This window comes from Physeter macrocephalus, chromosome 18 (assembly GCF_002837175.3).
Source record: "Physeter macrocephalus isolate SW-GA chromosome 18, ASM283717v5, whole genome shotgun sequence".
In the NCBI taxonomy this organism is placed as follows: domain Eukaryota; kingdom Metazoa; phylum Chordata; class Mammalia; order Artiodactyla; family Physeteridae; genus Physeter; species Physeter macrocephalus.
The window spans coordinates 88,199,316-88,226,599 of NC_041231.1; the positions used below are offsets into that span (position 1 = coordinate 88,199,316).

At 40.1% G+C, this 27,284-nt stretch overlaps 1 protein-coding gene across 1 annotated transcript in view; it reads right to left on the minus strand.

Moving 5' to 3' along the window:
* Positions 1–27,284, minus strand: part of CARMIL1 (capping protein regulator and myosin 1 linker 1) — a 333,351-nt gene that overhangs the window by 148,037 nt on the left and 158,030 nt on the right. The window contains exons 9-11 of the mRNA XM_028479533.2: positions 9,999–10,074; positions 4,454–4,542; positions 3,162–3,256 (exon numbers count right to left, since the gene is read on the minus strand). Of these exons, the coding sequence (XP_028335334.1) occupies positions 3,162–3,256; positions 4,454–4,542; positions 9,999–10,074 (260 nt within the window). The remainder of the gene's footprint in view (positions 1–3,161; positions 3,257–4,453; positions 4,543–9,998; positions 10,075–27,284) is intronic.

Sequence of the window (27,284 nt, forward strand, 5' to 3'; positions counted from 1 at the left end):
CAGGGAAATGTCATCTCTGAATACAGGTTCTGACTCTGTACGAAAGAAATCTCTACAAACTTCGCCGTGGTTTTCAACTGCAAGTTAAAAACCACAAAAGGGAATTCGATTAAATGAAATCCAATTCAATTTAAAGAAAATATTTATTGATTACGTACAAGGTCTTAGGCTAGATGTAGTGTGTCTTAGAAGGTCAGGAGACAATGACGGACAGAAGTAGGGAAGAGAACTAAGCTGGCGGAGAAACATCCACATCTAATTACAATGCGGCAGAATGAAGGAAGCACTGTTGCGGGAGTTTAAGCCAAAGGAGAGGGTCCAATAGATAAGGTTGTCCAGTAGGGCTGCACCTCAGGACATATGATGCACATGACAAGAAAGATGAAGGGCCTCAGACTCATTCCGTCCCTCACTGCCTCCCAAACCCAAACAATAACAAGAGGTCTTTGGGGTCTGGCTTCTTTAACTGAGCGTAACGTTTTGGGGGGGTTCAACCGTGTCTTAAGCAGGATCTGTGCCACGTTCTCTCGTGCTACTGAGTAGTGTTCCACAGAACAGACACACCATATTTTGTTTATCCCCTCACCAGTAATGGGCATTTGGGTTCCCACTTTGGGGCGATCATGAATAACACTGCTATCAACATTCATTCACGAGTCTTCTTGTGGACATAGGTTTCATTTCTCTTGGGTAACACCTAGAAATGGAATTGCTGGGTCATCAAGCAAATTTGTGTTTAACTTTTGAAGCAACTGGTCAACCAGTATCCAAAGAGGCTGCCCCATTTTACACTACTGCCAGTAATGCATGAGTTCCCATTTCCCACATCCTCTCCAACACTTATGTTGATTATAGGCAAACTATTGGCTCTGAAGCGGTACCTCAATGTGGTTTGAATTTGTGTTTGCCTGATGACTAAGGAGTGTCCCTTACTGCGATCTGGATTTCACATCCTTAGCAACTGGCATTTAACAACTACTGATTTTGTCCTGTCAGTAGATAAAAATGTTCCAGTCCCTTCCATCTTAAAAACAAAAGCCAAACAGCCCTCATGTCTATAAAAGGTGATTTATATGGTTTCCACTTTGTTATAGTCACCTCTTTGTAGCATTCGACTAATAGAATAATTGTTTTTCTTAAAGAAAAGACTAAACCCCAGAGAAACTTCTGTTGCAGGGTTATGTATCCATTATTTTCAGCTTTGCCCTATATATCTACGAGAGTGTCTTTCATGTGAACTCGTTTTCCAATTCAGTCTCAACCTTCCTTTAGGTTCACTACTTCAGATGCTGGGAAGTTCCTCTTCGAATGTTTGGATACCACATGGGTATCTTTTTCAATGAAGAACAATGTCAATATCAGGAATAAAAAAGCAGAACTGAATGTCTATATCAGTATCTTCAGCTCAGTTTAATAGTTAAACCTCACCAAATATATAACATCACAAGATGAAAGGCCCTTATTCAACAATGCTGGAAAACATCTGCAACAGATAATGAAAATGAAGTAGTCCCTCTAGAGATAAAGCTACTTCATCTTAAACCTCATCCATCAATGTTCTCCTACTGTGAATTCAAACTCTCAAGTTTCACTTTCTAAACCTACTGACTCTTCCCTCTACTCACACAAACACTTTTAATGAAAACTTCTTTTGCCTCATCATGAAATCTAGTCCTTCAACTTCTCTCTATTCTTACTTTCAAATCTTGTTAAAAATTAAAAAACATTTGTGACAGTCAGAATTGTAAGATGGTCTTCAAGATTCCTGCCCCCTGGTAAACACACCCGCTATAATTTCTTCAAGTGTGTGGGCAGACCAATGAATATGCTGGGATAGTGAATGTGATTAGGTTACTAATCAGTCGACTCCAAGTTAATCAAAAGGGAGATTGTCTTGGGTGGGTCTGACTCAAACAGGTGAGCGGACTAAACGAAAGTAGAGCATCAGAGATATGTGCTTCTGCTGGCCTGGAATGCGAGGCAGACAAGCATGTTGTGAGAGGAGGGGACTACATGGCAAGGACCTGAACACAGCCTCCAGGTGCTGGGAGTGGTCCCCGACAAGCAGCGAGCAAGAAAATAATGACCTAGTCCTACAGCCTCAGGAAATTGATTCTGCCAACAACCAGTGAGCTTGAGGAAGACTCCGGGTCACAGATAAGATCACAGCCACAGCTAACAACTTGATTTCTGCCTCATGACACTGAGAACCCACCTAACCTCTACCCAGACTTCTGACCCCAAAACGCTGTGTCATAATAAATCTGTGTCACCTTAAGCTGCCACGTCTGTGGTAATTTGTTACCCAGCGATAAAAAACCAATACAGTAGTTTAAAAATAATATCCTCTTTCCAAGAAAGACACATACCATATCACTTACACGTAGAATCTAAAATATGACACAAATGAACATATCTACAATACAGAAACAGACTCACAGACATAGAGAACAGACATGTGGTTGCCAAGGGGGAGGGGAGGTGGGGGAGAGACGGACTGGGAGTCTGGGGTTAGTAGATGCAAACTATTTGGTTTGGAATGGATAGACAACATGGTCCTACTGTATAGCACAGGGAACTATACTCAGTATCCTGGGATAAACCATAATGGAAAAGAATATAAAAGAGAATGTAGGGCTTCCCTGGTGGCGCAGTGGTTGGGAGTCCGCCTGCCGATGCAGGGGACGCGGGTTCGTGCCCCGGTCCGGGAGGATCCCGCGTGCCATGGAGCGGCTGGGCCCGTGAGCCATGGCCGCTGGGCCTGCGCGTCCGGAGCCTGTGCTCCGCGGCGGGAGAGGCCACGGCAGTGAGAGGCCCGCGTACCCCCCCCCAAAAAAAGAGAATGTATATATGTGTATAACTGAGTCACTTGGTTGTACAGCAGAAATTAACACAACGTTGTAAATCAACTAGACTTCAATAAAAATAATAAATAAAAATAATATCCTCCTTTCCATCTGTGTCACTTCACGAATAGTTTATCAGCTGATAAAATTGGAGCATGAGTATTTTCGCAAAGAATTCGAAGCCAACAAGAGCATCAGCAGCATTTATAACATAATTACAACTAAGCTTGACACTATTCTTCAGGCAGGGCTCAATTAAAACTCCCTAATCCTCTTACAGTTCTGGCATCAATGGTCACGTCAATGTTACGGTACCTCGATCCTCCAGTGGGTTGCCAGCAAGGTTAATCGTATGGAGTCCTGAGTTGGGATTATGTGCTAGAGCACTGGCCAGTTTTTGTGCAAAATCTCTGCAAGCAAACAAAACAGTCAGGTGAAATAACACCAAGTGTAAAACTGCTCAAATAAAAAATTTAAAGCTAGAAGAGCTAGGGTGAAATCCAAAAAGAGAAAAGCATTCTTTACAATATTAACCTATATATCATGTATTTGTTAAGAACCAATCTATTTACACTAGGTTCATATCCTCATTAGAGGGTCCGTAAAGCCATAGCTAGGATATGGTTCATCTTGACCAGTCAAAACCTCATTCAAAAGAAAAAAGAAAATATATAATTGCCCCTTTAAAGACACACTGCAGGATGCTATTAGTACTATTTAGCTCCTTCGCGACTTAAAAAAACAAATCCTGAACTGAACCTGCTTTTCATGAAAAGTACAGTAGGCTATTCACTATATCAGTTCTAATTTCATGCAATAATCATGAATGCAAAACTGACTGCCCTAATCATTGAATTTAAAGGCTACAGTTGCTAGCACTATATTTTAACAAAAGTCAAAATCACTATTTCAGGTGTGTTTAATGTAAAATAACGCACTAAGTGCTATGACTATGAAACTGTCAACCCTCGTCACGTAGTAGCAGTAAAGTCTTTACTCCAGCAGATTCAAACTCACCTGCCCCTGCTAAGGCTTGGGTATTGGTTACTGAACCACTAGATGAAGATTATTTAAGTGTGAATTTGAAAAGGGAGAGAAATGGCTAAAACAGCTCAAAACAAAGCAGTAACATCCTATGAAATGTGTTATTACTATGACTACCATTAATGATACTAGTAAAAGCTAACACATAGCATCTATAATATGAAAGATACTTTTCTAAACACTTCCCATGTATTCATTTATCCTTACTACCATATTCTATAAAGTAGGCATTATTATTATCTCCACCTTAAAGATGAAGAGACTGAGGCACAGAGAACTGAAACAATTTGCCCAAAGCCATCAGGCATCTGGCTCAAGGGTCCATGCTCTTAACCACTATATTTATGTACCCTCAAAAATACCATGTGACACAACCGCAAAAGATGTTAGAAAATCCTTGACCTTCATGATAATGATGGGGATCACGGACTTTTTTTAAGAAGGGAATACACTATACTCTATATGTGAGTAGCCTAACTTTTTTCTCAAAACTATATATTAATTTTAGAGGAAATGGCAAAATGTTTTAAAGAAACACCTTCATGTATTCAGGAAATACTCACGCTCTAAGTCCAGCGTTTTCCAACACCAGTTCTTCCAGTCGATTGGACCTACTCACCACCCTCAAGATCTGTTCGCAGACATCAGTGGACTATAACAGAAAATATTCTTTGACCATGTCACAGGTCTAAAAATAATCTCACTTCACTGTCATAAATCTACGCAGATGCAAAGTTTTAGTTAAATAAATCATTCATTCAACAAACTATGACTCAACATCTACTACTACACACCCTCATGAGGAAGGTCCTGGGAATACAACGTAGAGGACAAAGTCTCTGCCTTCAAGAGTGTACCCTCCGGAAGGCAATCAGACAAGAAGGAAATACACAATTACGATAGGAAAAATAGAAATATAGAAATAGAAAAATAGAAAGGCCATTTTTGGTAGTGCTATGGGCATACAGAGGCATATCTCACCCAATCCTGGGAAAACCAAAAGGAATTCCCAAGAAAGTGATATCCAAAATAACGAACTAAAGACTGAGTGGTAGCAACAATGGTGATGATGATGAGGAGGAGGCTCTCTTTACTGAGCTAAGCCCTTTACGTGTATTTCATTATAAAACTGTTAATTAAGCATTATTATTCCCTTCTGTAGATAAGAAAATTAAAGATGTCATGTACTTTAAAAGGGAGGCTGAATAACCACTTGATAATCGTTAGGTATTACGATGTTCCTACTAGTAATCTCTAAACTAGGGTAAGGTAATAAGAAAGACTTGAGTAATTAATGGTCTCATGTTAATAAACCTCATGTTTACAAAAATTATGTAGTTGTAAACTTACACCTGTCAAAATATTTTAAATTCTTACGATATAATGTTAAACGAAAATGCATAATTAAAATAAAATGTTTAATAAAGATTACAACAATTGAAATAGGTGAGGTATGTAGCAAAAGTCTTGAGGGGACTATGAAAAATGAAGAGTTGTGCCCTGGTAGAATTGTGCATAATTTTTTCTTTTAAATTTTTATTTCTTAATGTTTTATATTTACTTATATCCTGCCTTATTCCAAAAGTAATTTAAGGTGGCTCCTGACCTTAAAATTATTTGGACATTAAAAAGTGATATTTAAATGTCATTATAATCTAGAGTCTATTTAAATCCTTTATATTATTTTTAAAAGAGAGAGAGAAATCATTTTCTGTGTCATGCATACAAATGTCAAAGCAGTTTCTTTTCTTAAAATACCACATAAAAATATTATAGTTCTTTGATTTATCAGATCATAAATACCCAACTGGATTAACTATTATGGGAACAGTATAAAATATAGCAAAAGTTCTCCAGTCAAGTAGCCTTTAGAAAAACTGACGTGGAAAAACCACCGAGTCACCCAACAATTAAGGCTGTTATAATTCTTCTGTGCTGCTTGATCCCATTGGGTCTATAACGTTGCTTTCACACTATTCCTGGGCTTCTAATGTGTCCCACAGATTGATGAGGGGAGAGGAAAATTAATTCCAAGTGACCCAATGCCTGCAATTTATATTATGCTGACAGTGGTGATTTTCAAAATGGTGACCCCTTATCAGTATAATTCTTCACCTTACAATATACAACCAGAGGAACTGATCTTATTCTGTGTCGTCATGATAAAAAGTGATTACTCAGACATGTTTTTGCGAAGATTATTCTAATTTCCAGAAACAATCCATGGTATCATTACCGTTCCAGGGCTACCTCAGAGCATCCAGAAAGGTAATTTACCAAAGCCAGGATGTGAAGCAGGGCCTTCATTTACCCATTGGGCATAGTTACTGCAATAAAAGTTTTTTTTTTTAATGTATGAAAAGTGTGTCCAACTTTTCTTTAAGATGCCAGTAGGGGAGAGGTGTAGTAAGTCGTTCATGATTACATTAATTTTGCTACTTTTTATTAAGTGCCAACTACATGAGAAGCATTATTTGCTACACCAAAGAATATAAAGTGATGGACATTTTAAAGAGATACACACACAAACCTAGATAACAAGTAAATGTTACCATTACGTAGTCTTCCCCAAATGTCTACTTCATGTTCAGCACTACGTTTACAGATTTAGGGAAAATTTTTTTTAACAAAATTAATACAATGACTCTCTAAGAGCTTGTATTTATTTAAAAATCAAATGTAGGACTTCCCTGGTGGTGCAGTGGTTAAGAATCCGCTTGCCAATGCAGGGGACACGGGTTCAAGCCCTGGTCCAGGAAGATCCCACACACTGCAAAGCCACTAAGCCCGTGTGCCACAACTACTAAGCCTGCGCTCTAGAGTCCGCGAGCCACAACTACCGAGGCCGCACACCACAACTACTGAAGCCCGCATGCCTAGAGCCCATGCTGTGCAACAAGAGAAGGCACCACAATGAGAAGCCCACGCACCACAACTAAGAGTAGTCCCGTTCGCCTCAATTAGAGAAAGCCTGCGCGCAGCAATGAAGACCCAACACAGCCAAAAAAATAAAAATAAATTTTTTAAAAAAGAAAATCAACTTTTAAAAAAAATTTAAAAATAAAAATAAAATGTACAGTATAAGAACTAGAAGAATCACTATAAAATAACAAATGAACTAATCCAAAACAAAACAAATATGAAAATTTGGAACTAAGAGGAACCACGTGCATTATCCAGCCCAACCAGATCATTTTTAAACGATTTAAAAAGACCCAATGATGCTCACTGACTTGCCTAAATTCTAAAACTGAGAGCGCTGAGCAAGACCTCAATTCTACTGCTAATTTAATGAGTCCAGAATCTTGGTCCTAATTGCATATTCAGCATATCTTCAAAAAAAAAATCCCTCTATCCCTCCATTGAAATTTAGGATACTGACTGCTAACTGGCTTCATAAGATCAGCATAAAGCATATGTCATATTTTTCCTGTGGTACCTTAAGCTCAGGAGACTTCTACTGAGCAAGCAGCAATCTTAACAACCCAGAGAATTAACAACCCAGACAATTCATATAACTTGAGAGGAGGTTACTTCTTTTTACATTTCGTGTTTTAAAAAATTCACAGAAGGTGTAATGCCTTCCTTTGCCTCAAATAGACCAGGTGTTAGAAAATGTTCTGAGATTGCATACTGTAGAAGCCATCAAAAGGGAAAGTATCATCTTTTCTTTTCTTTTCTTTTTAATTTCTCTTTTTGGCTGTGTTGGGTCTTCGTTGCTGCGTGCGGGCTTTCTCTAGTTGCAGAGAGCAGGGGCTACTCTTCGTTGTGGTGCGCCGGCTTCTTATTGCGATGGCTTCCCTTGTTGTGGAGCACGGGCTCTAGGCGCATGGGCTTCAGTAGTTGCAGCACGCGGGCTCAATAGTTGTGGCTCATGGGCTCTAGAGCGCAGGCTCAGTAGTTGTGGCACACGGGCTTAGTTGCTCTGCGGATTGTGGGATCTTCCCGGACCAGGGCTTGAACCCGTGTCCCCTGCATGGGCAGGTGGATTCTTAACCACTGCGCCACCAGGGAAGTCCCTATCATTTCTTTTTAACTTTGAGTAACAAACATGGAAGAACTGGTAGTATTCTTTTTGAAAACTTGCAGAGAGATAGCCCAAAGACCACTTTTCATTTTTAAATACCAAATATTAAAACTATGCACATTTGCATTTTTATGTTTAAATCTCAGTTAATAGATAAGCAGTGAGGGCAATCCTCAAATCCTGTCACTCCACTTCCTGCCATCCCGGGACACCCAAGAAAGCATACGAACACTTACATGCTTTATCTGTCCAAGACTGAAATAATTAGGTGCATGTTTTCTTCCCTAAACATCTAAGGCAGTTAAAAGGAGATGCTGGCCGGGAGGAATAATGACAGAATGGCAGCACCGGTGGCCTGGTACTAATGATTTGGGACAACTTCCAAAAGTGGGATATCCACAACCTCCTCAAAGCTCTCTTGTGCCCCATTTTGAAAATCATGGGCTTAGGTGAATGTCTGAATGAACCAGGAAAACTGACTTGGTAGTAAAGCATTGTTCTCTCTGATCCCACAATCCCTGGGCTAATCTACTTCTCATTCCTCAAAATGGCTCCCCTCGTGCACCTGGAATCTCTGCTGGTTCAGTCCTGCAAATGGTCCCCATCCCTGCAAACAGCAATGAGAGGCTTCTGTTCCCAGGTCTCCCATCACGGCTGTCTGTTTGTTCCCTGGGAGGTCACCATCCGTACCTCAATCATCACTGACCTCAGACACCACCACCACCCCCGGCCGTGTAGCTGATACAGTTTCCATAATTCACGCTCCCCCATTTGTTCATTTCTCAGCCTCTTTGCTAATCTGATTGTGACATGCCTGTAATACCTTAGGCATTGTTAGAATTTCTATACACATTATTTACTCATCTCAATAACCTGCAAAACAGTTATATTGCTATGTCCATTCATTCATTCAACAAACTCATTTGCCATCTATTTATTAAACCAATTTTTACTGTGTAGCTATTGAGCCACAGATTCTGATAAGACATGAGCTCCAACTAGCTCACAATAATAGGGACGCAGGGAACAGAGGTCCTGGAAGGTCAAGTAATGTATCTAAGGTCACACAGCCTTGTAATAAGAGTCAGAATCTGAAACGCAGATTTCTGGGTTTCCAAGCCCACACTCTTTTTGACTACCACATTGGCTCTTAATAATCCCCAAATGAGTTCTGCCCATGCTCATACCTATAACACCTTAAGCCACTCCCATGCCAGGCAAGTTCAGAGAACCAGCAGTCTGGCCGCCAGCAAATCTCAACCCTCCACTTTCAACAGATCCATGTCTCAATCCAAATCCTATCTCTTCACTTTTAAAATCTTAAACCCCCAGTTTCTATGACCTCTGAAAGTTGGAGGCTTGAATGTAAGAGTCTCCAATTAAACAACATCTAAATTATTTTCTGTGCTAAAATGAAGCAGCAGAAAGCTAACTCACGGATAAGCATCTGTGCACATGGCTGCTTTGAATATGCAAACAAAACAAAACAAAACAAGACAACAACAACCCAACAGAGCATCTTATTTCCAATAGTAAAACAGACCAAAACTTTGGCTCCGCCATGCCTTAATGAAAACTAACAGATTTCACTTTGATTTCCTTTTGCTTCCATATAAACCTGCCCAAAAACTCATCTAGAAAATTAATGTTAACTATCATAATTCAATCAGACCAACTCTACCTTAGTAACGTTTTCCTAAATTCTCAGGAAGGGAAGCTTTGTGGAGATGGAATGCAAGATAGGAACATAAAACTTGCTATCTGCAGCTGTGCAAATGTAACTTTAATAGTCTTTGCCAACAGAATGAGTGTGTACTGAAGGCTCCACTAAATGTGTCTTTCTGGTCATCATCTAAAATTGCCTGAAGCAGCTGAAAACATGAGGAAGTAATTCTCTGAAGCATCTCACATTACAAACTTTATAAAATGTTCTGCAGATCATTTATAAGAAAATATCCCCCTAAGAAATAACACGTATGCAGCTCACCAGTGTGGTAAGAAAACAAACGTGTGTTGTGTTTTTATATAATTATCAGGTTTTTGAAATTCAGCAAAGCTAAGCAACATCTTCAATTACTTACCAGTTTTAGATCCTTAGAGGACAGCTTAGTGAACCACTGATTGTATTCCAGAGCAGCAATGATAGGTATTAGGTCCCTAGAAGCAGAAATAACAAAATACATGAAAGTGCTCTTACAGTAGCCATATTGGCGCTTGACTTTTTAATCCATGACATCCCAGTTTACCTGTTAATTTCTATTATTTATAAGCACAACATTCAGCTATATCTATTTTGACCCCCCAGACAACAATTAAGTTCTCTAGGACAGATCTTCAGGATGATGTAAGCAGAATTCCTAAAAGTTGAAGGTAAATTACCTCTAGGGACTCTGATTCCTACTTCCCAAGAAAAAGAGGTTGGTAGCAGTGTTTGTTTGAAGAACCTCCTTACTCTAAGAGAAATCATATGTCTAATTCCATACTAACAGGTCCTGTTTCTTTAGACTGCTCCTTCATAAATTCTTTCCCCATCAAGTATATCATATGCTCTCTAGCTAGAGGAGTTTATATGGCAAGCAAGGACAGTATCTAGCCTGATAATAAGTGACATCAGACGGGATCCCCAATGCTTATTGGCAAGCATCCCACAACCATTTGGTACCTTGCTTGCAGTTCTTAGTACTGATTATACACATGAGATAGCCCAGGTGTTTTTTTTTGTCTTATGCTTCCTACAAGTTCTTCAGCCATAGAGTGAAGCTATTTGTATCAGAGATCTGCCACCACACTACTTTTCCAGCCCCTAACTCATGCTCAAGCCCAAAAGCAGACAATTCACTACTCACCAAACATATGCAATTTCACAATCAGAGTTATCTTTTACTAGGAGGGAAGAGGGTGGGGGGAAGGAATAGTTAGGGGGTTTGGGACTGACATGTACACACTGCTATATTTAAAATGGATAACCAACAAGGGCCTACTGTATAGCCCAGGGAACTCTGCTCAGTATCATGCAACAACCTAAATGGGAAAAATGTATAACTGAACCACTTTGCTGTACACCTGAAAGTATCCCAACATTGTTAATCAACTACACTCCAGTATAAAATTAAAAGTTAAAAAAAATTAAAAATTAAAAAAAAAAGCTGTGTTCAGCTACGAAAATCCATGTATCTTTCAATGCCTATATCATAATCCTCTCCTCTATAAGTTCCCCCAAGTCACCTCAACCAGCACAATATTTACACCTCTACTTAGCATTTATTTTATTCTGTCTTACAGTATAATTTGATGCTTAAACATCTATTCCTTATCACCCCAGGTTGTAAGGTCTTTGAAAACAACATCCCTGTCTATTTCAGTTTTGTGGCTTCAGGGACGCCCTATCAGTTTTACCCTCAGGGCATGACAAGCAGCAAATGAACAAATTTTTACTGAAATAGAAATGAAAGGCAGAGGTGGAAAGAGAACTGAAAATCACGATTATTTCAAGCTTCAAGGTACCAGGCCCCATGCTAGGCACTTTACATTTAAATCTCAAACAACAGCTTATTTAAATCTCAAAACAACACTAGGAGGTATTATTGTTTACATTTTACAGATGAAGAAATAGATGCTCAGAGAAATATAGTGAAACTAGGCCAAAGGGACAGAACTACAGTCGAAACCCAGCCTCTGAAGCACGTGTGTGTAGTTTCATCAGATTTGCCTTAAAAAGGGAAATGAGCATCCACAGGTGTTAGAGAAAACGCCAAGGAATTAGTCTTAGTCATGTGGTTCCACGTGCCATCTTTTCCACCAAAAAGCCTCTTTATTAACTTTGCTAAGTTTTAGATTAAAAAAAGAAGTTTCAGATTAAAAAACAAAAACAACTCTTCCCATAGTTGTCTTAGGGTCGCCACTCTCTCATCTCTCTCCACCGACCAAGGGCTCAGAACAAGTCCCAGCATTTCTCCCTGACGTCTAATGACAGTTGCAGCTTCTCTGGGAGTGAGTTCCACCTTATAATACAGGGCCCCCCAAGCCCACGGTATCTGAGGGTCCTCACCTGTACTTCCCCATTCAGGAACTATGGCAAATCATTCTCATCCCATCTCCTTTTGTGGATTTAATGTCAAGTAGTGACTACACTTCAGAACCTCTTTATTGTGTATTTTGTTCTGTCACGTGATGTGACTTGAAGTACAGCTGGCTTTTGTCATAATGAATTCATTTCCAGGAGTTGAAGGGCACATCATTACTAGAACCAGGTTTCACGTTAATGCAGTGGGTAGGACAGCATCATCTCTATATATGACATGCAAAAACCTTGAAAATAATATTCTGGTACACTAAAAGTCAAACCTAACATTTAATGACACCAGAAATGTTTGGAGTACAATATTAAATCTTAAAAATACACAGCGTTACAGGTGCATACTTGTGTGATCAGAACCAATGAGTGTTAAATGGTAAAAACTACATATAAAATGATAGATATAAATGCACACAAATATAGACACTTTTTTTTTTTAAGAAGAAAAGTATAGCAAAATGTTACGAGAATACCTTGCCTGGGTGGTAGCATTAAAGATGATATGAATATTTTTTCTAACAGAATTTTTGTACTATATTTTTAAATTTATCTATAATGATCCATATTCATAATCTAAAAGAATCATAAAATTAAATGCTCTATGGATGGTGTAAATAAAATTTTATTATAGAAAAAAATGTCCATGAAGATGATGGAGACTCGTGCATGCTGGCATGGTCTGCCCACCATGTTTCTCTAAATTATGTTAATGCCTAGGCTTTTTAATGTTAAAAATAAATTAGAAAAGGACAAACATATACCGTAATTCAGTCGATAAACATTTATTTAGTACCTACTAAGTCCTAGGTAGGCATATTAGGGTCTGAGGGTTCAGCGATGAGTAAGGGCAGCTCTCCAGTGGTGGAGAAAGACCCCTCCTCAGCTATCTGCAGCACCATGGGAGACATGCTGAAAAGGGAGCATGTTCAAAGTGCCCTAAGAACACAGGAGGACATAAGCACTTCATCCTGAAGCAAATGGGGAAGGGTCCACAAGGCTTGAGAGATAGGAAGGGGCCAATCAGGCAGGGAAAAGGGAAGAGAGTATTTCAAGTAATTAGGAAGAGCATGCGCAAAGGCATGGGAACTCGAAAATGACCAGCAACTCCATCCATTCACAGATCCAGCGTGTGCCACCCACACTGCATGAATCGCTGGGTTGAGGCAACAATGAACACAGCAAGATAGCCCCTCCCCTTGTGATACTAACCACCCAGCACAGCCTGGCAGAAGGCTCAGAAAATAAAAGCAACTCTAATAGAGTGAAATAATCCCTCTGGCATAGGGGGAATATGAAGTACTACTGTGCAAATAAGAGAGATGTTAATCACGAAAAAGCAGTCACAAAAGATTCTTGCGGGAAGTTAGTTAGCCTTCTAGATGAGACACATCGCCATCCCAGAAGAAATGGTCAACAGAGTAATGTATGGCTTAGTCAGAGTCAAAGAGTTTTTATATCTGACGCCAAAAGCAAAGGAAAAAAACATTGATACACTGGACTTTATCAAAGTCAAAACGTCTTGCTCAGCAACAGATGCTGTTGAGAGAAGGGTAAGACAACCATATTCTGGGAGAAAATATTTGCAAATCCCAGCTCTGACAAAGGACTCGGTATTCAAAATGCATAAAGAACTCTCAGAAGTCAGTAATAAAAAACAATTAACTCAATTTTTTTCAAATGAGCAGAAAGAGCTAAACAGACACTTCACCAAAAAAAATATACTGAAGGCAAATAAGTACATGAAAGATTTTCAAAATTATTAGCCATTACAGAAATACAATTTAAAGCCAAAATAAGATGTCACTACAAACCTACTGAATTGCTTAAACAAAAAAAAAGTGACAATATCAAGCGCTGACCAGGATGCAAAGCGACTGAAACCTCATACACTGCTGATGGGAATGCAAATGGCACACTCAAGGTGGACAACAGCAGTATGACAGTGGCTTATTAAGTTTTTTTTTTTTTTTTTTTTTTTTCCTAGTACGCGGGCCTCTCACTGTTGTGGCCTCTCCCGTTGCGGAGCACAGGCTCCGGACGCGCAGGCTCAGCGGCCACGGCTAACGGGCCCAGCCGCTCCGCGGCATGTGGGATCTTCCCAGACCGGGGCACGAACCCGTGTCCCCTGCATCGGCAGGCGGACGAACCCGTGTCCCATGCATCGGCAGGCGGACTCTCAACCACTGCGCCACCAGGGAAGCCCAGCTTATTAAGTTTTATGTACATTTACCACGATCCAGCAACCTCAATTCTGGGTATCACCCAAGAGAAATAAAAACTTTTATTTACACAAAAACTTACATATTGGGTTGGCCAAAAAGTTCCTCTGAGTTTTTCCGTAAGATGTTACGGAAAAACCCAAATGAACTTTCTGGCCAACCCAATAGTATTGTTGATATCAGCTGTATTCATAATTGTCAAAAATTGGAAACAACACAGAGGTAGATGTCATCCAGTGATGCTGTGTGACACCAGGTTAGAAAAGGTAATAATACGGCTGCTGCTTAGCCCATTCTCCCTGTCTCCCTCTTCCTCTGATTTGGTCCCCCTTAAATAGAAAATACACAAGACACTACATAACTAATTTGACTTCTGAGAGTTCATTTTCCGGGACGGCTTTCTCAGAGCACAGTTATCAGTGAGCACATACGCAAATCTTGGATAAATATTCAATTTGCATTCATATGCGTCTCCCAACTGCTGTGCTGATGTCACCTAACTGCAGAGAACTCCCTGCACTTCTCTGATGGGGGTCTGTGTCACTCAGGAACAATTCTTGCCCATGTTTTCACTAAGTACTGCTTATATTACATAATGATTATATTACACAATGTAGAAAGCTTTCCAAACACCCGTGCTAGTCATCTTGACTGATTTTCTCATGGTGGGAAGTGGTTAACAGCTTTTTGCCAACAGTTCATGGCATTTATTGTATATCCCACTATGTTTTGCTTTGACTTCCTAAATGACTCTTCATTACCATGTGACTTCTGATCTGAAGTTAGCCTTGAAGAGTTACAGCCGTTGTGAGGGAAGCCTCTCCTGAGTCCTGGCAACCTCACAACACAGCATTCTCATGTATGTTCTCATGTGACACGTCTACCATTTCCTTAAAATGGGAGCAAAAACCTTTCAAGACTCCAAACCCTGAAAAGGAAGAGCCAGTGTGAATATCCTGGAGGGCCACATGGCAGAATTGTTTTTTATACTCTGCTGAACAGAGACAAAAGACAGTTCCTACCCCCTAACTTTTTACTGACGTAAACGTCCTACATATAGAGTTGATTTGTTGCTGTTGTTCGTCCAGCCTCTAGTTGGGGTTGGTAATAAAAGTTGGGATCCTTATTTCTCATTTCAGTTGACACCTCTGAATTATCCAAACTTTCCCTTAAAACTCAAAAGAACCAAGTTTTCCGCTTTTATCTTTCTAGAAGAAAATACCAGCATAAAACTGACAAGACAGAAGCAACACAGAAAAGACCATAAACTACTCTCTGAAATATCTAAAATTTTCTGTAATGTAGGGATTTTTTAACTCTAATCCTTTTTCTTTCAATTAAGAAAACTGGTCACTTAATATAGTTGTTCATTTAAAAAGAGGGCAAATCTTGTAGAATATAAAAATAGCAAGTATTTATTTAAACATTTTTATGTACTAGCACGAAGTGTTTTAAATACATTAATCCATGTAGTCTTCACAGTAACTCCAAGAGGGAGGCACTGTCATTAACACCACTTTATAGATGGAGACGCACCCTCCTCTCCCGAGGCACAGAGAGGTTAGCGAGCTGCCCAGGGTCACAAAGTTAGTCTGGACAGAGACAGGATTCAGACCCAGGCACTGTGACCTATGATCTGGTTGTCTTAACCACTGTGCTATCATCTCGCTAATGGGTCAGATGCTTTCCGTATTGTCAATAGTCTTCAACCTACTCTACAGGGGAATCCAGGGTGGCATATCCATGGGTTTTCAAATCAAAAATTTCAAACCCCTTTCATTACATCCAACCAACCACTTAGTTTCTAATTTGAAAGCCAACACTAAGATGTATTCTGAGGTGATTTCTTAAACAACGATTGTCCTCTTATTCCTTTGGACATCAAAAATAAACTAATATTTGGGGGCTATTAAAAGAAGTTAAAATGCAAAAACAAAGAAGTTGGCAAGCAATTTGGAGTCTAAATCACTTGCCACATTCTTTGCCACTCTAGATTCTAGATAATCTATTGAATTAGAATTTCTCACCTGATCTTTGTGATCTAGATGACTTCGTAAGAATTCAATTTTTCCAGTTATTATTTTGGGGCCAAATTTCCCTCCTTACTCCTTTGCCCCCTCCCGTCTCCTCCCTGAAACTGTAAAAACACTGTGACTTTCAAATAGTGGGAAATACTCCAGGACAGTGTTAACGAACAAAAATGACTGACAGACTGGAAGGATGTCTAGCAGGCCCCATAATCTACAATGTGAGAAAAGCACAAAGGTACAGAGTAATTATCCAATGAACAACGTTGTGATTATCTGAGTGTGCCCACATACCGCAGGATTGAAGAGTTCCCCCCAATAAATCTTACAAACATTTAAAGGCTCGAAGGAAGTGTTTCATGCAAGAATACAGAGTTTTGCCACTCTCCTGCTTTCTGTGTGCACACAATGAAATATGCTCTGTAGTAGAAAGGCTGGTAAAACTCAGAACCACAGCAGTCTGTTCTGACATATTCATTTGATAGCCTTTCTGGGGATAATTTAGACTTTTCTCCTTTATATCTAGTTCGAAAATGGGAGTGGGAGAGCTTTAAAATTTTTTTAATGTCATGGATACCAATCCTGCCTGATATGATCATTTATATAGATGTAGGCTGATGTTCAGGGACATCAACATATAAATGCATACGTCTATATAAATGAATTAATGAGTTGGACCACTCACCAACTCTGTGACGGATATGACAATCTGAAACACTTCCCAGGTGAGGACATGCCAGAGGCCTAAAGGGGAATCTCTAAATTTTTTGATCGTTCACTCCTAACTGAAAAGTATTTTGAGCACACATCTCCCCCAAATCTGTGTGTTAATCTATAAATTATATACATGTGCTACTATATTAATATATTAGGCTCAGTTAAAAAAATGCAGGACTTCCCTGGTGGCGCAGTGGTTGCGCGTCCGCCTGCCGATGCAGGGGAACCGGGTTCGCGCCCCGGTCCGGGAGGATCCCACATGCCGCGGAGAGGCTGGGCCCGTGAGTCATGGCCGCTGGGCCTGCGCGTCCGGAGCCTGTGCTCCGCAACGGGCCGGGGCCCGGGGGTCCGGAGCCTGTGCTCCGCAACGGGAGAGGTCGCAGCAGAGGGGGGCCCGCATACCACAAAAAAAAAAAAAAAAAAAAAAGCATAAAATGGATAAGAAAAAAATAAGCATAAAACAAGTTCTACTCTTTTCTCCACATTCCTCAATATATCATCATTTACTGTGTTCACCATACAGTCCATCTGACCCGGGCTGGAGATCACTGTTTTACAGAATTATTTACAGAAATTTAGGAATGGAAATAGAAGCTAATGCTTCTGATTCCACACTCCAAACAGCATATTTTCCTTTTTAAATGAGAGCAGGAATAAAGAGAAGGAGCTTAGATTAGGAAAGAAGTATACCAGTGTCTTCAGGACAACCTTGACAAATATTAATCCACACTCCAAACTCTTCCCTGAAAGCATCAGGCACATGAACGTCACCTTGATGAGTATGAAATATGACAACACAAAAACATGAGTCTGAAGGGGATGAACTGCTGGCTGGGCTCTCATGAGCCAAGTTTAAGCTCGATGATGCATGTCGCGGAGGCTTTAGAGGAGGGTTGGAAGATTAGCTCCTCTTAAAAATCTTCAGGGAACAAGAAAAATCGATGTAGTTAAAGCTATATATTCTCTTCTCCTTGGCACCACTACCTCTAACCTCATCGTTCCCTGCCACTCCAAATTACAGTGTAATTACATTTTTAACATGTCAGCTCACAGGCCATTGAGAGATCCCATGAGAAATGTATAACAAACCCTTCTTCAACCTGTGCCATCTTTTCGGCCCACTGATACCTAAACTAGAATAAATTTTAAGAATACACTTAAATAAAATTTTGGAAGCTGTAAGTAATAACTGAATGGGCAAGTACTTCCTAATTCCTATTCTCCCCCAGAGACTAACTGGATGGATCCAGGATGACCAATGTCATCCTCATACCTGAATGCTTATTCAGCAACAAGAGGGTACCTGGCCCTACATTTAATTCTGACAGAGCCATAGTTCGTTAGTTAGAATCAATTAATTCATTAATCAGCTACAGCATTCAAGTTACTTACAAATCTACCTTGAAGCTCCTGGGCAGACCCTAAGTGGTCTAGTGAGGTAGCAGAATATATTGGAACAGAGAGGCTGGTCTAGAGTGAAGAGAGAATAGCATGCTGGATGACACCCAAGAAGCCTCAATACGATGTATATGCTTCTCTATTTCTCAATACATGAGGCTCTATAGGTCATGTGATATAACATGTATCATACCACTGGGCATATCTCTGAAGAAGAGCAGATCCCAGACAAATAAGAGGGTGAGGACATTAGTAAGGTCTCTGGGATGAGAACAATGACAAGGGCACTGCCCTGTTCCTAGATCTGCACCTTCTTCTAAATCCATCTCCTATGTGTGATGATGGGGTCACACAGAGATTACTGTTTCTTCCATCTCTGCGCTCCAGATGATAAAGCTGCCAAAACCATGTTTGGTCCTCCCTGTTACTAGACCTGCAACAGTAACATCAGTACCACACACATGACCCAGATCTCCCACTTTGTATCTGAGCTGGTCCTAGAAAACAGTAGTTACAAACCCCTGGGTGCAAAAAGACAATGAACTGAAAGAGTGAACTGAAAGAAACAGATGGAATTGCACAGGAATCCAGACAGGATTTAGCCCTGGATTGGAGTAGGTAACGCAGAGCAAAACTGGGTGCCATTACAGCAATAATTGACCACTTGAGTATGGGAAAGAAAGTATTTGAGTAATCTGATAGACTCTTAACACATTATTGACTGGGGGATTTTTGCAGAAACTAACACCCCTGGCTGTAATACATCTCTGGTCAAAAATGTGTTAAAAATTAATCCGCTCAGCCTCCCAGGATTCCGATCTGCTATCCTAGAGCAGTTCGGTTTCCCTTGAAAAACCTTCACTCTGAGCCACTGGTTTGACTGCAGAGTATCAGGTCATACAGTGTGAACAAGACAGAGAGAGCCCAGCCCCCATGGAACTTCCATCCTGGGAGCACTAATGATTTCAAGGACCCTTAAGTCAGGACCCTTAAGTCAGGACCCTTAAGTCAGGACCCTCTGATGACTAAATGCAATGGGGAGAAAGAATGGAATGAAAAATAAAGCTTTGAATGATGGACAATCAGGAGAGCTTTCAGAATGACTATATGAAATGTGTACAGCTTTCTAGAAGAGCTTTCAGACTGACTATATGAAATGTGTACAGCTTTCTAGAAGGAAGTCTGCTGAAATGATCAGGTTCAGGGACATCAACATATAAATGCATGCAGAATCTCATTTTAATTGTAAACAAAATTGCTTATTTGTATCTGAATTATGATCAAATAGAGATACATGGGAGCCAACTGCCACAGTGGGAAAATTCATCCGTACATATGAGAACTATTGCCCCTATTTTCTAACAAACTCCAGCTCAACACACAGCCCATTTAATCTCTCCTCTTGCACCTCTAATTCCTCCGTTCTCTTCTCCCTAACTCATACCCAAATGAGAAAAATACAAACAGCATGTTGTAAAATCTCTCAAATGACCCCCATAACACTCAAATTCTGCCATTATGAATCCTTCCAAACTACTGTGCCATTTAAGTACAGACTGTTCCTTCATGGGTAAGCACGCTCATTCTAATATAGAGAAATGTTCAGCCAATATAATTTGTTGCAACTTGATTAGAAAAATACTATTAATACAGGCCATCTAACAAGACTGGGGGTAGCCTCTTTACACAGAAGATGGCTTCAATTTTAACAGTAAGAACCATGGGAAAAAATTAAATCTTCAAGAAGAAAAGATAAACTTTAAAGATTTGGGTGATTAAGATAGACATCTGAAAAAAGCCAACTACTTAGGCATTAGCAAGAGAGATGACATCTAGAGCAGTGGTCCCCCATTCTTATTAATCAAGCCCACTACAGTAAAAAAGTTTTCTAATTTTTTAGAAAAAAGTACTCTAATTTTTTAACATTCAGTTATTATATACTAAATATATCATTGTCATTTTATATTATAAAACCAAGACAGAAATCTTAAAACGAGTCAACAATAAAAATAAATAGAAGTTCTAATGTTTTTTGTAGCTCATCTTGCATTTTCCTTTGGTTACATACATCCCACATAAGAAGCCACTGATCTACAGCAAGAGTCAGCAAGCTACAGCCCACAACATACATATATATATTTTTTAACAATTCTTTTTAAGGATTTATTTATTTATTTTTGGCTGCGTTGGGTCTCTTAGTAGCGGCACGTGGGATCTTCGTTGAAGCACGCAGGCTCTTTGTCGCGACACGCCGGCTTCCTCTCTAGTTGAAGTGCCTGCGGACTCAGTACCTGTGGCGCGCAGGCTTAGTTGCCCTGTGGCATGTGGGATCTTAGTTCCCTGACTAGGGATCGAACCCGTGTTCCCTGCATTTGAAGGTGGATTCTTTACCAGTGGACCACCACGGAAGTCCCCACAACATATGTTTTTGCAAATAAAGTTTCACTGAAACACAGTCACACTCATTCAGTTACATACTGTCTAGAACTGCTTACACGCTACAGCAGCAGTGATGCATAACTGTAATAGTGACTGTCTCATAAAGCCTGAGATATTTACTATCTGGTCCCTTACAGAAAATATTTCCAACTTCTGATCTAGAGTCTCAGGAATGAAAAAGTCGTTCTAGCCCTTAATGAAGTAAGAAAAGCAGATGATGATGATCCACCCCATTAATGTGGTGTTCACTGATGAAATAAAAATTCTCCAGCTAAGAAATTAGGAAAAATCTACTCATGGGAAAATTCTAAGTTTTGACAGGGTTTCTCAAGTTTGGATAGTACTCTACATATCTCAAGTAACTGTATTTAGTAACTTCTCTAGATTAATCACCAAATTAAGCACAGGGGATTAACTGGAAAGTTTAGCACTGATGCCACACATAATCTATTAACAGTGTAAAAAACATGAAGAGCATACGAAGGAAAGCTGGAGAAACACCTCAGGCTGCCCTACATGTTTTCACTCCTACAGACCAGCTGTTCTCCAAGTATGGTCCATGGACCCCTGGGGGACCCTGAGACTCACTTAGAGGTTCACAAGTTCAAAAAATTTGTCCTTTCTATCATGTTGACATTGCATGGATGGTGCAAAAGCAATGGTGGCGAAAACTGTTGATGACTTAGCACAAACCAAGGCAGTAGCATCAAACTGTGCTAGTCATCACTGTATTCTTTACCACCACACAAACAAACATCAATTTCATTTAAGAATGTCCTTGATGGGACCTCCCTGGTGGTCCAGTGGCTAAGACTCTGCGCTCCCAATGCAGGGGCCTGGGCTCGATCCCTGATCAGGGAACAAGACCACGCATGCCGCAGTTAGGAGTTTGCGTGCCACAACTAAAGACCCCACATGCCACAACCGAAGATCCCACGCACGGCAACTAAGATCTGCTGCTGTATGCATAAATAAATGAATGAATGAATGAATGAATAAATAAATAAATAAATATTTTTTAAAAAGAAAAGAAAAAAGAAAACAAAGTGATCTGCCAGACTGGTGGAGCTTCAAGATGGCGGAAGAGTAAGACGCGGAGATCACTTTGATCACCTTCCTCTCCACAAATACATCAGTAATACGTCTACATGTGGAACAACTTCTACAGAACACCTAATGAACGCTGGCAGAAGACCTCAGGCCTCCCAAAAGTAAAGAAACTCCCCACGTACCTGGGTAGGGCAAAAGAAGAAAGAAAAAACAGAGACAAAGAATAGGGACGGAGGGCAAAGCGGAGACGTTCCCGCACAGAGGATAGGTGCCGACCAGCACTCACCAGCCCGAGGCTTGTCTGCTCACCCGCCCGGGGCGGGCGGGGGCTGGGGACTGAGGCTCGGGCTTCAGAGGTCGGATGCAGGGAGAGGACTGGGGTTGGCAGCATGAACACAGCCTGAAGGAGTTAGTGCGCCACAGCTAGCCGGGAGGGAGTCCGGGAAAAGGTCAGGAGCTGCCGAAGAGACAAGAGACTTTTTCTTGCCTCTGTTTGCTGGTGCACGAGGAGAGGGATTAAGAGCGCCGCTTAAAGGAGCTCCAGAGATGGGCGCGAGCCGCAGCTATCAGCGCGGACCCCAGAGACGGGCATGAGACACTAAGGCCGCTGCTGCCGCCACCAAGAAGCCTGTGTGCGAGCACAGGTCACTGTCCACACCGCCCCTCCCGGGAGCCTGTGCAGCCCACCACGGCCAAGGTCCCGTGATCCAGGGACAACTTCCCCAGGAGAACGCATGGCGCGCCGCAAGCTGGTGCAACATCATGCCGGCCTCTGCCGCCGCAGGCTCACCCCGAATCCGTACCCCTCCCTCCCCCCAGCCTGAGTGAGCCAGAGCCCCCGAATCAGCTGCTCCTTTAACCCCGTCCTGTCTGAGCGAAGAACAGACGCCCTCAGGCACAGGCGGGGCCAAATCCAAACCTGAACCCCAGGAGCTGTGTGAACAAAGAAGAGAAAGGGAAATCTTTCCCAGCAGCCTCAGGAGGAGCAGATTAAATCTCCACAATCAACCTGATATACACTGCATCTGTGGAATACCTGAATAGACAACGAATCATACCAAATTGAGGCAGTGGACTTTGGGAGCAAGATATATATATTTTTTCCCCTTTTTCTCTTTTTGTGAGTGTGTATGTGTATGCTTCTGTGTGTGATTTTGTCTGTATAGCTTTGCTTTTACCATTTGTCCTAGGGTTCTGTCTGTCGGGTTTTTTTTTTTTTTTTTACTTAAAAATTTTTTTTCTTAATAATTATTTTTTATTTTAATAACTTCAAGTTATTTTATTTTACTTTATTTTATTTTATCTTCTTCTTTCTTTCTTTCTTTTTTTTCTCCCTTTTATTCTGAGCCGTGTGGATGTCAGGCTCTTGGTGCTCCAACCAGGCATCAGTGTTGTGCCACTGAGGTGGGAGAGCCAAGTTCAGGACACTGGTCCACAAGAGACCTCCCAGCTCCAGCAAATATCAAACGGCAAAACTCTCCCAGAGATCTCCATCTCAACACCAAGACCCAGCTCCACTCAACGACCAGCAAGCTACAGTGCAGGACACCCTAGGCCAAACAACTAGCAAGACAGGAACACAACCCCATCCATTAGCAGAGAGGCTGCCTCAAATCATAATAAGGCCACAGACACCCCAAAACACACCACCAGACATGGACCTCCCACCAGAAAGACAAGATCCAGCCTCATCCACCAGAACACAGGCACTAGTCCCCTCCACCAGGAAGCCTACACAACCCACTGAACTAATCTCAGCCACTGGGGACAGACACCAAAAACAACGGAAACTACGAACCTGCAGCCTGCAAAAAGGAGACTCCAAACACAGTAAGTTAAGCAAAATGAGAAGACAAAGAAACACAGTAGATGAAGGAGCGAGGCAAAAACTCACCAGACCTAACAAATGAAGAGGAAATAGGCAGTCTACCTGAAAAAGAATTCAGAATAATGATAATAAACATGATCCAAAATCTCGGAAATAGAATGGAGAAAATACAAAAAACGTTTAACAAGGACCTAGAAGAACTAAAGAGCAAACAAAAAGAGATGAACAACACAATAAAAGAAATTTAAAATTCTCTAGAAGGGATCAATAGCAGAATAACTGAGGCAGAAGAACGGGTAAGTGACCTGGAAGATAAAATAGTGGAAATAACTACTGCAGAGCAGATTAAGAAAAAAGAATGGAAAGAATAGAGGACAGTCTCAAAGAACTCTGGGACAACATTAAACACACCAACATTCGAATTACAGTGGTCCCAGAAGAAGAAGAGAAAACGAAAGGGACTGAGAAAATATTTGAAGAGATTATACTTGAAAACTTCCCTAATACGGGAAAGAAAATACTTAATCAAGTCCAGGAAGCACAGAGAGTCCCATACAAGATAAATCCAAGGATAAACATGCCAAGACACATATTAATCAAACTATGAAAAATTAAATACAAAGAAAACATATTAAAAGCAGCAAGGGAAAAACAACAAGTAACACATAACGGAATCCCCATAAGGTTAACAGCTGATCTTTCAGCAGAAACTCTGCAAGCCAGAAGGGAGTGGCAAGACATATTTAAAGTGATGAAAGAGAAAAATCTACAACCAAGATTACTCTACCTAGCAAGGATCTCATTCAGATTTGACAGAGAAATTAAAAGCTTTACAGACAAGCCAAAGCTAAGAGAATTCAGCATCACCAAACCAGGTTTACAACAAATGCTAAAGGAACTTCTCTAGGCAGGAGCCACAAGAGAAGGAAAAGACCTACAATAATAAACCCAAAACAATTAAGAAAATGGTAATAGGAACATACATATCAATAATTACCTTAATTGGAAATGGATTAAATGCTCCAACCAAACGACATAGACTGGCTGAATGGATACAAAAACAAGACCCGTATATATGCTGTCTAAAAGAGACCCACTTCAGACCTAGGGACACATACAGACTGAAAGTGAGGGGATGGAAAAAGGTATTCCATGCAAATGGAAATCAAAAAAAAAGTTGGAGTAGCAATTCTCATATCAGACAAAATAAACTTTAAAATAAATACTGTTACAACAGACAAAGAAGGACACTATGTAATGATAAAGGGATCAAGCCAAGAAAAAGATATAATAATTGTAAATATACATGCACCCAACATAGAAGCACCCCAATATATAAGGCAAGCACTAACAGCCATAAAAGGAGAAACTGAGAGTAACACAATAATAATGGGGGCTTTAACACCCCATGTTCATCAATGGACAGATCATCCAGACAGAAGATAATAAGGAAACACAGGCCTTAAGTGACATATTAGACCAGATACAATTAATTGATATTTATAGAGCATTCCATCTGAGAACAGCAGAACACAAATTTTCTCAAGTGCACATGGAATATTCTCCAGGATTGACCAACTGCTGGGCCACAAAGTGAGCCTCAGTAAATTTAAGAAAACTGAAATCATATCAAGCATCTTTTCTGACCACAATGCTATGAGATTAGAAATCAACTACAGGAAAAAAAAAACTGTAGAAAAACACACACACACAAACACGTGGAAGCCAAACAATATGCTACTAAGCAACCAAGGGATCACTGAAGAAATAAAAAAATACTGAAACACAAATGAAAACGAAAGCACGATGATCCAAAACCTATGGGATGTGACAAAAGTGGTTCTAAGAGGGAAGTTTATAGCAATACAATCTTATCTCAGGAAACAATAAAAATCACAAATAAACAACCTAACCTTACACAAAAAGCAACCAGAGAAAAAAGAACAAACAAAACCCAAAGTTAGTAGAAGGAAAGAAATTATAAAAATCAGAGAAGAAATCAAAGAAATAGAAGTTAATAAAACAATAGAAAAGACCAATGAAACTAAAAGCTGGTTCTTTGAAAAGTAAACAAAATTGATAAACCTTTAGCCAGACTTATCAAGATAAAAAGGGAGAGGGCTCAAATCAGTAAGTTTAGAAATGAAAAATGAGAAGTTACAATAGACACCACAGAAATACAAAGGATCATAAGAGATTACTGCAAGCAACTGTTTGCCAATAAAATGGACAACCTGGAAGAAATGGACAAATTATTAGAAACGTACAATCTCCAAAAACTGAACCAAGAAGAAATAGAAAATATGAACAGACCAATTACTAGTACTGTAATTGAAACTGTGATTAAAAAACTACCAACACCCAAAAGTTCAGGACCGGTTGGCTTCACAGGCGAATTCTATCAAACATTTAGAGAAGAGTTAGCACCTATACTTCTGAATCTATTCCAAAAAATTGCAGAGGGAGGAACACTCCCAAACTTATTCTATGAGGCCACTAGCACCCTGTTACCAAAACCAGACAAATATACCACAAAAAAAGAAAATATGATCAAGTGAGGTTTATCCCAGGAATGGAATGCAAGGATTCTTCAATATACACAAATCAATCAACATGATACACCATATTAACAAATTGAAGGAGAAAAACCATATGATCATCTCAATAGATGCAGAGAAAGCTTTCGACAAAATTCAACACCCATTTATGATAAAAACCCTCCAGAAAGTAGGTATAGAGGGAACTTTCCTCAACATGATAAAGGCCATATATGACAAACCCATAGCCAACACTGTCCTCAATAGTGAAAAACTGAAACCATTTCCACTAAGATCAGGAACAATACAAGGCTGCCCACTCTCACCACTATTATTCAACACAGTTTTGGAAGTTTTAGCCACAGCAATCAGAGAAGAAAAAGAAAAGGAATCCAAATTGGAAAAGAAGAAGTTAAGCTGTCACTGTCTGCAGATGACATGATACTATCCATAGAGAATCCTAAAGATGCTACCAGAAAACTACTAGAGCTAATCAATGAATTTGGTAAAGTAGCAGGATACAAAATTAATGCACAGAAATCTCTTGCATTCCTATACACTAATGATGAAAAATCTGAAAGTGAAATTAAGAAAACACTCTCATTTACCATTGCAACAAAAAGAATAAAATATCTAGGAATAAACCTACCTAAGGAGACAAAAGACCTGTATGCAGAATACTGTAAGACACTGCTGAAAGAAATTAAAGATGATACGAACAGATGGAGAAATATACCATGCTCTTGGATGGGAAGAATCAGCTTTGTGAAAATGACTATACTACCCAAAGCAATCTAAAGATTCAATGCAATCCCTATCAAACTACCAATGGCATTTTTCACAGAACTAGAACAAAAATTTTCACAGTTTGTATGGAAACACAAATGACCCCGAATAGCCAAAGCAATCTAGAGAAAGAAAAACGGAGCTGGAGGAATCAGACTCCCTAACTTCAGACTATACTACAAAGCTACAGTAATCAAGACAGTATGGTACTGGCACAAAAAGGAAATATAGACCAATGGAACAGGATAGAAAGCCCAGAGATAAACCCACGCACATACGGTCACCTTATCT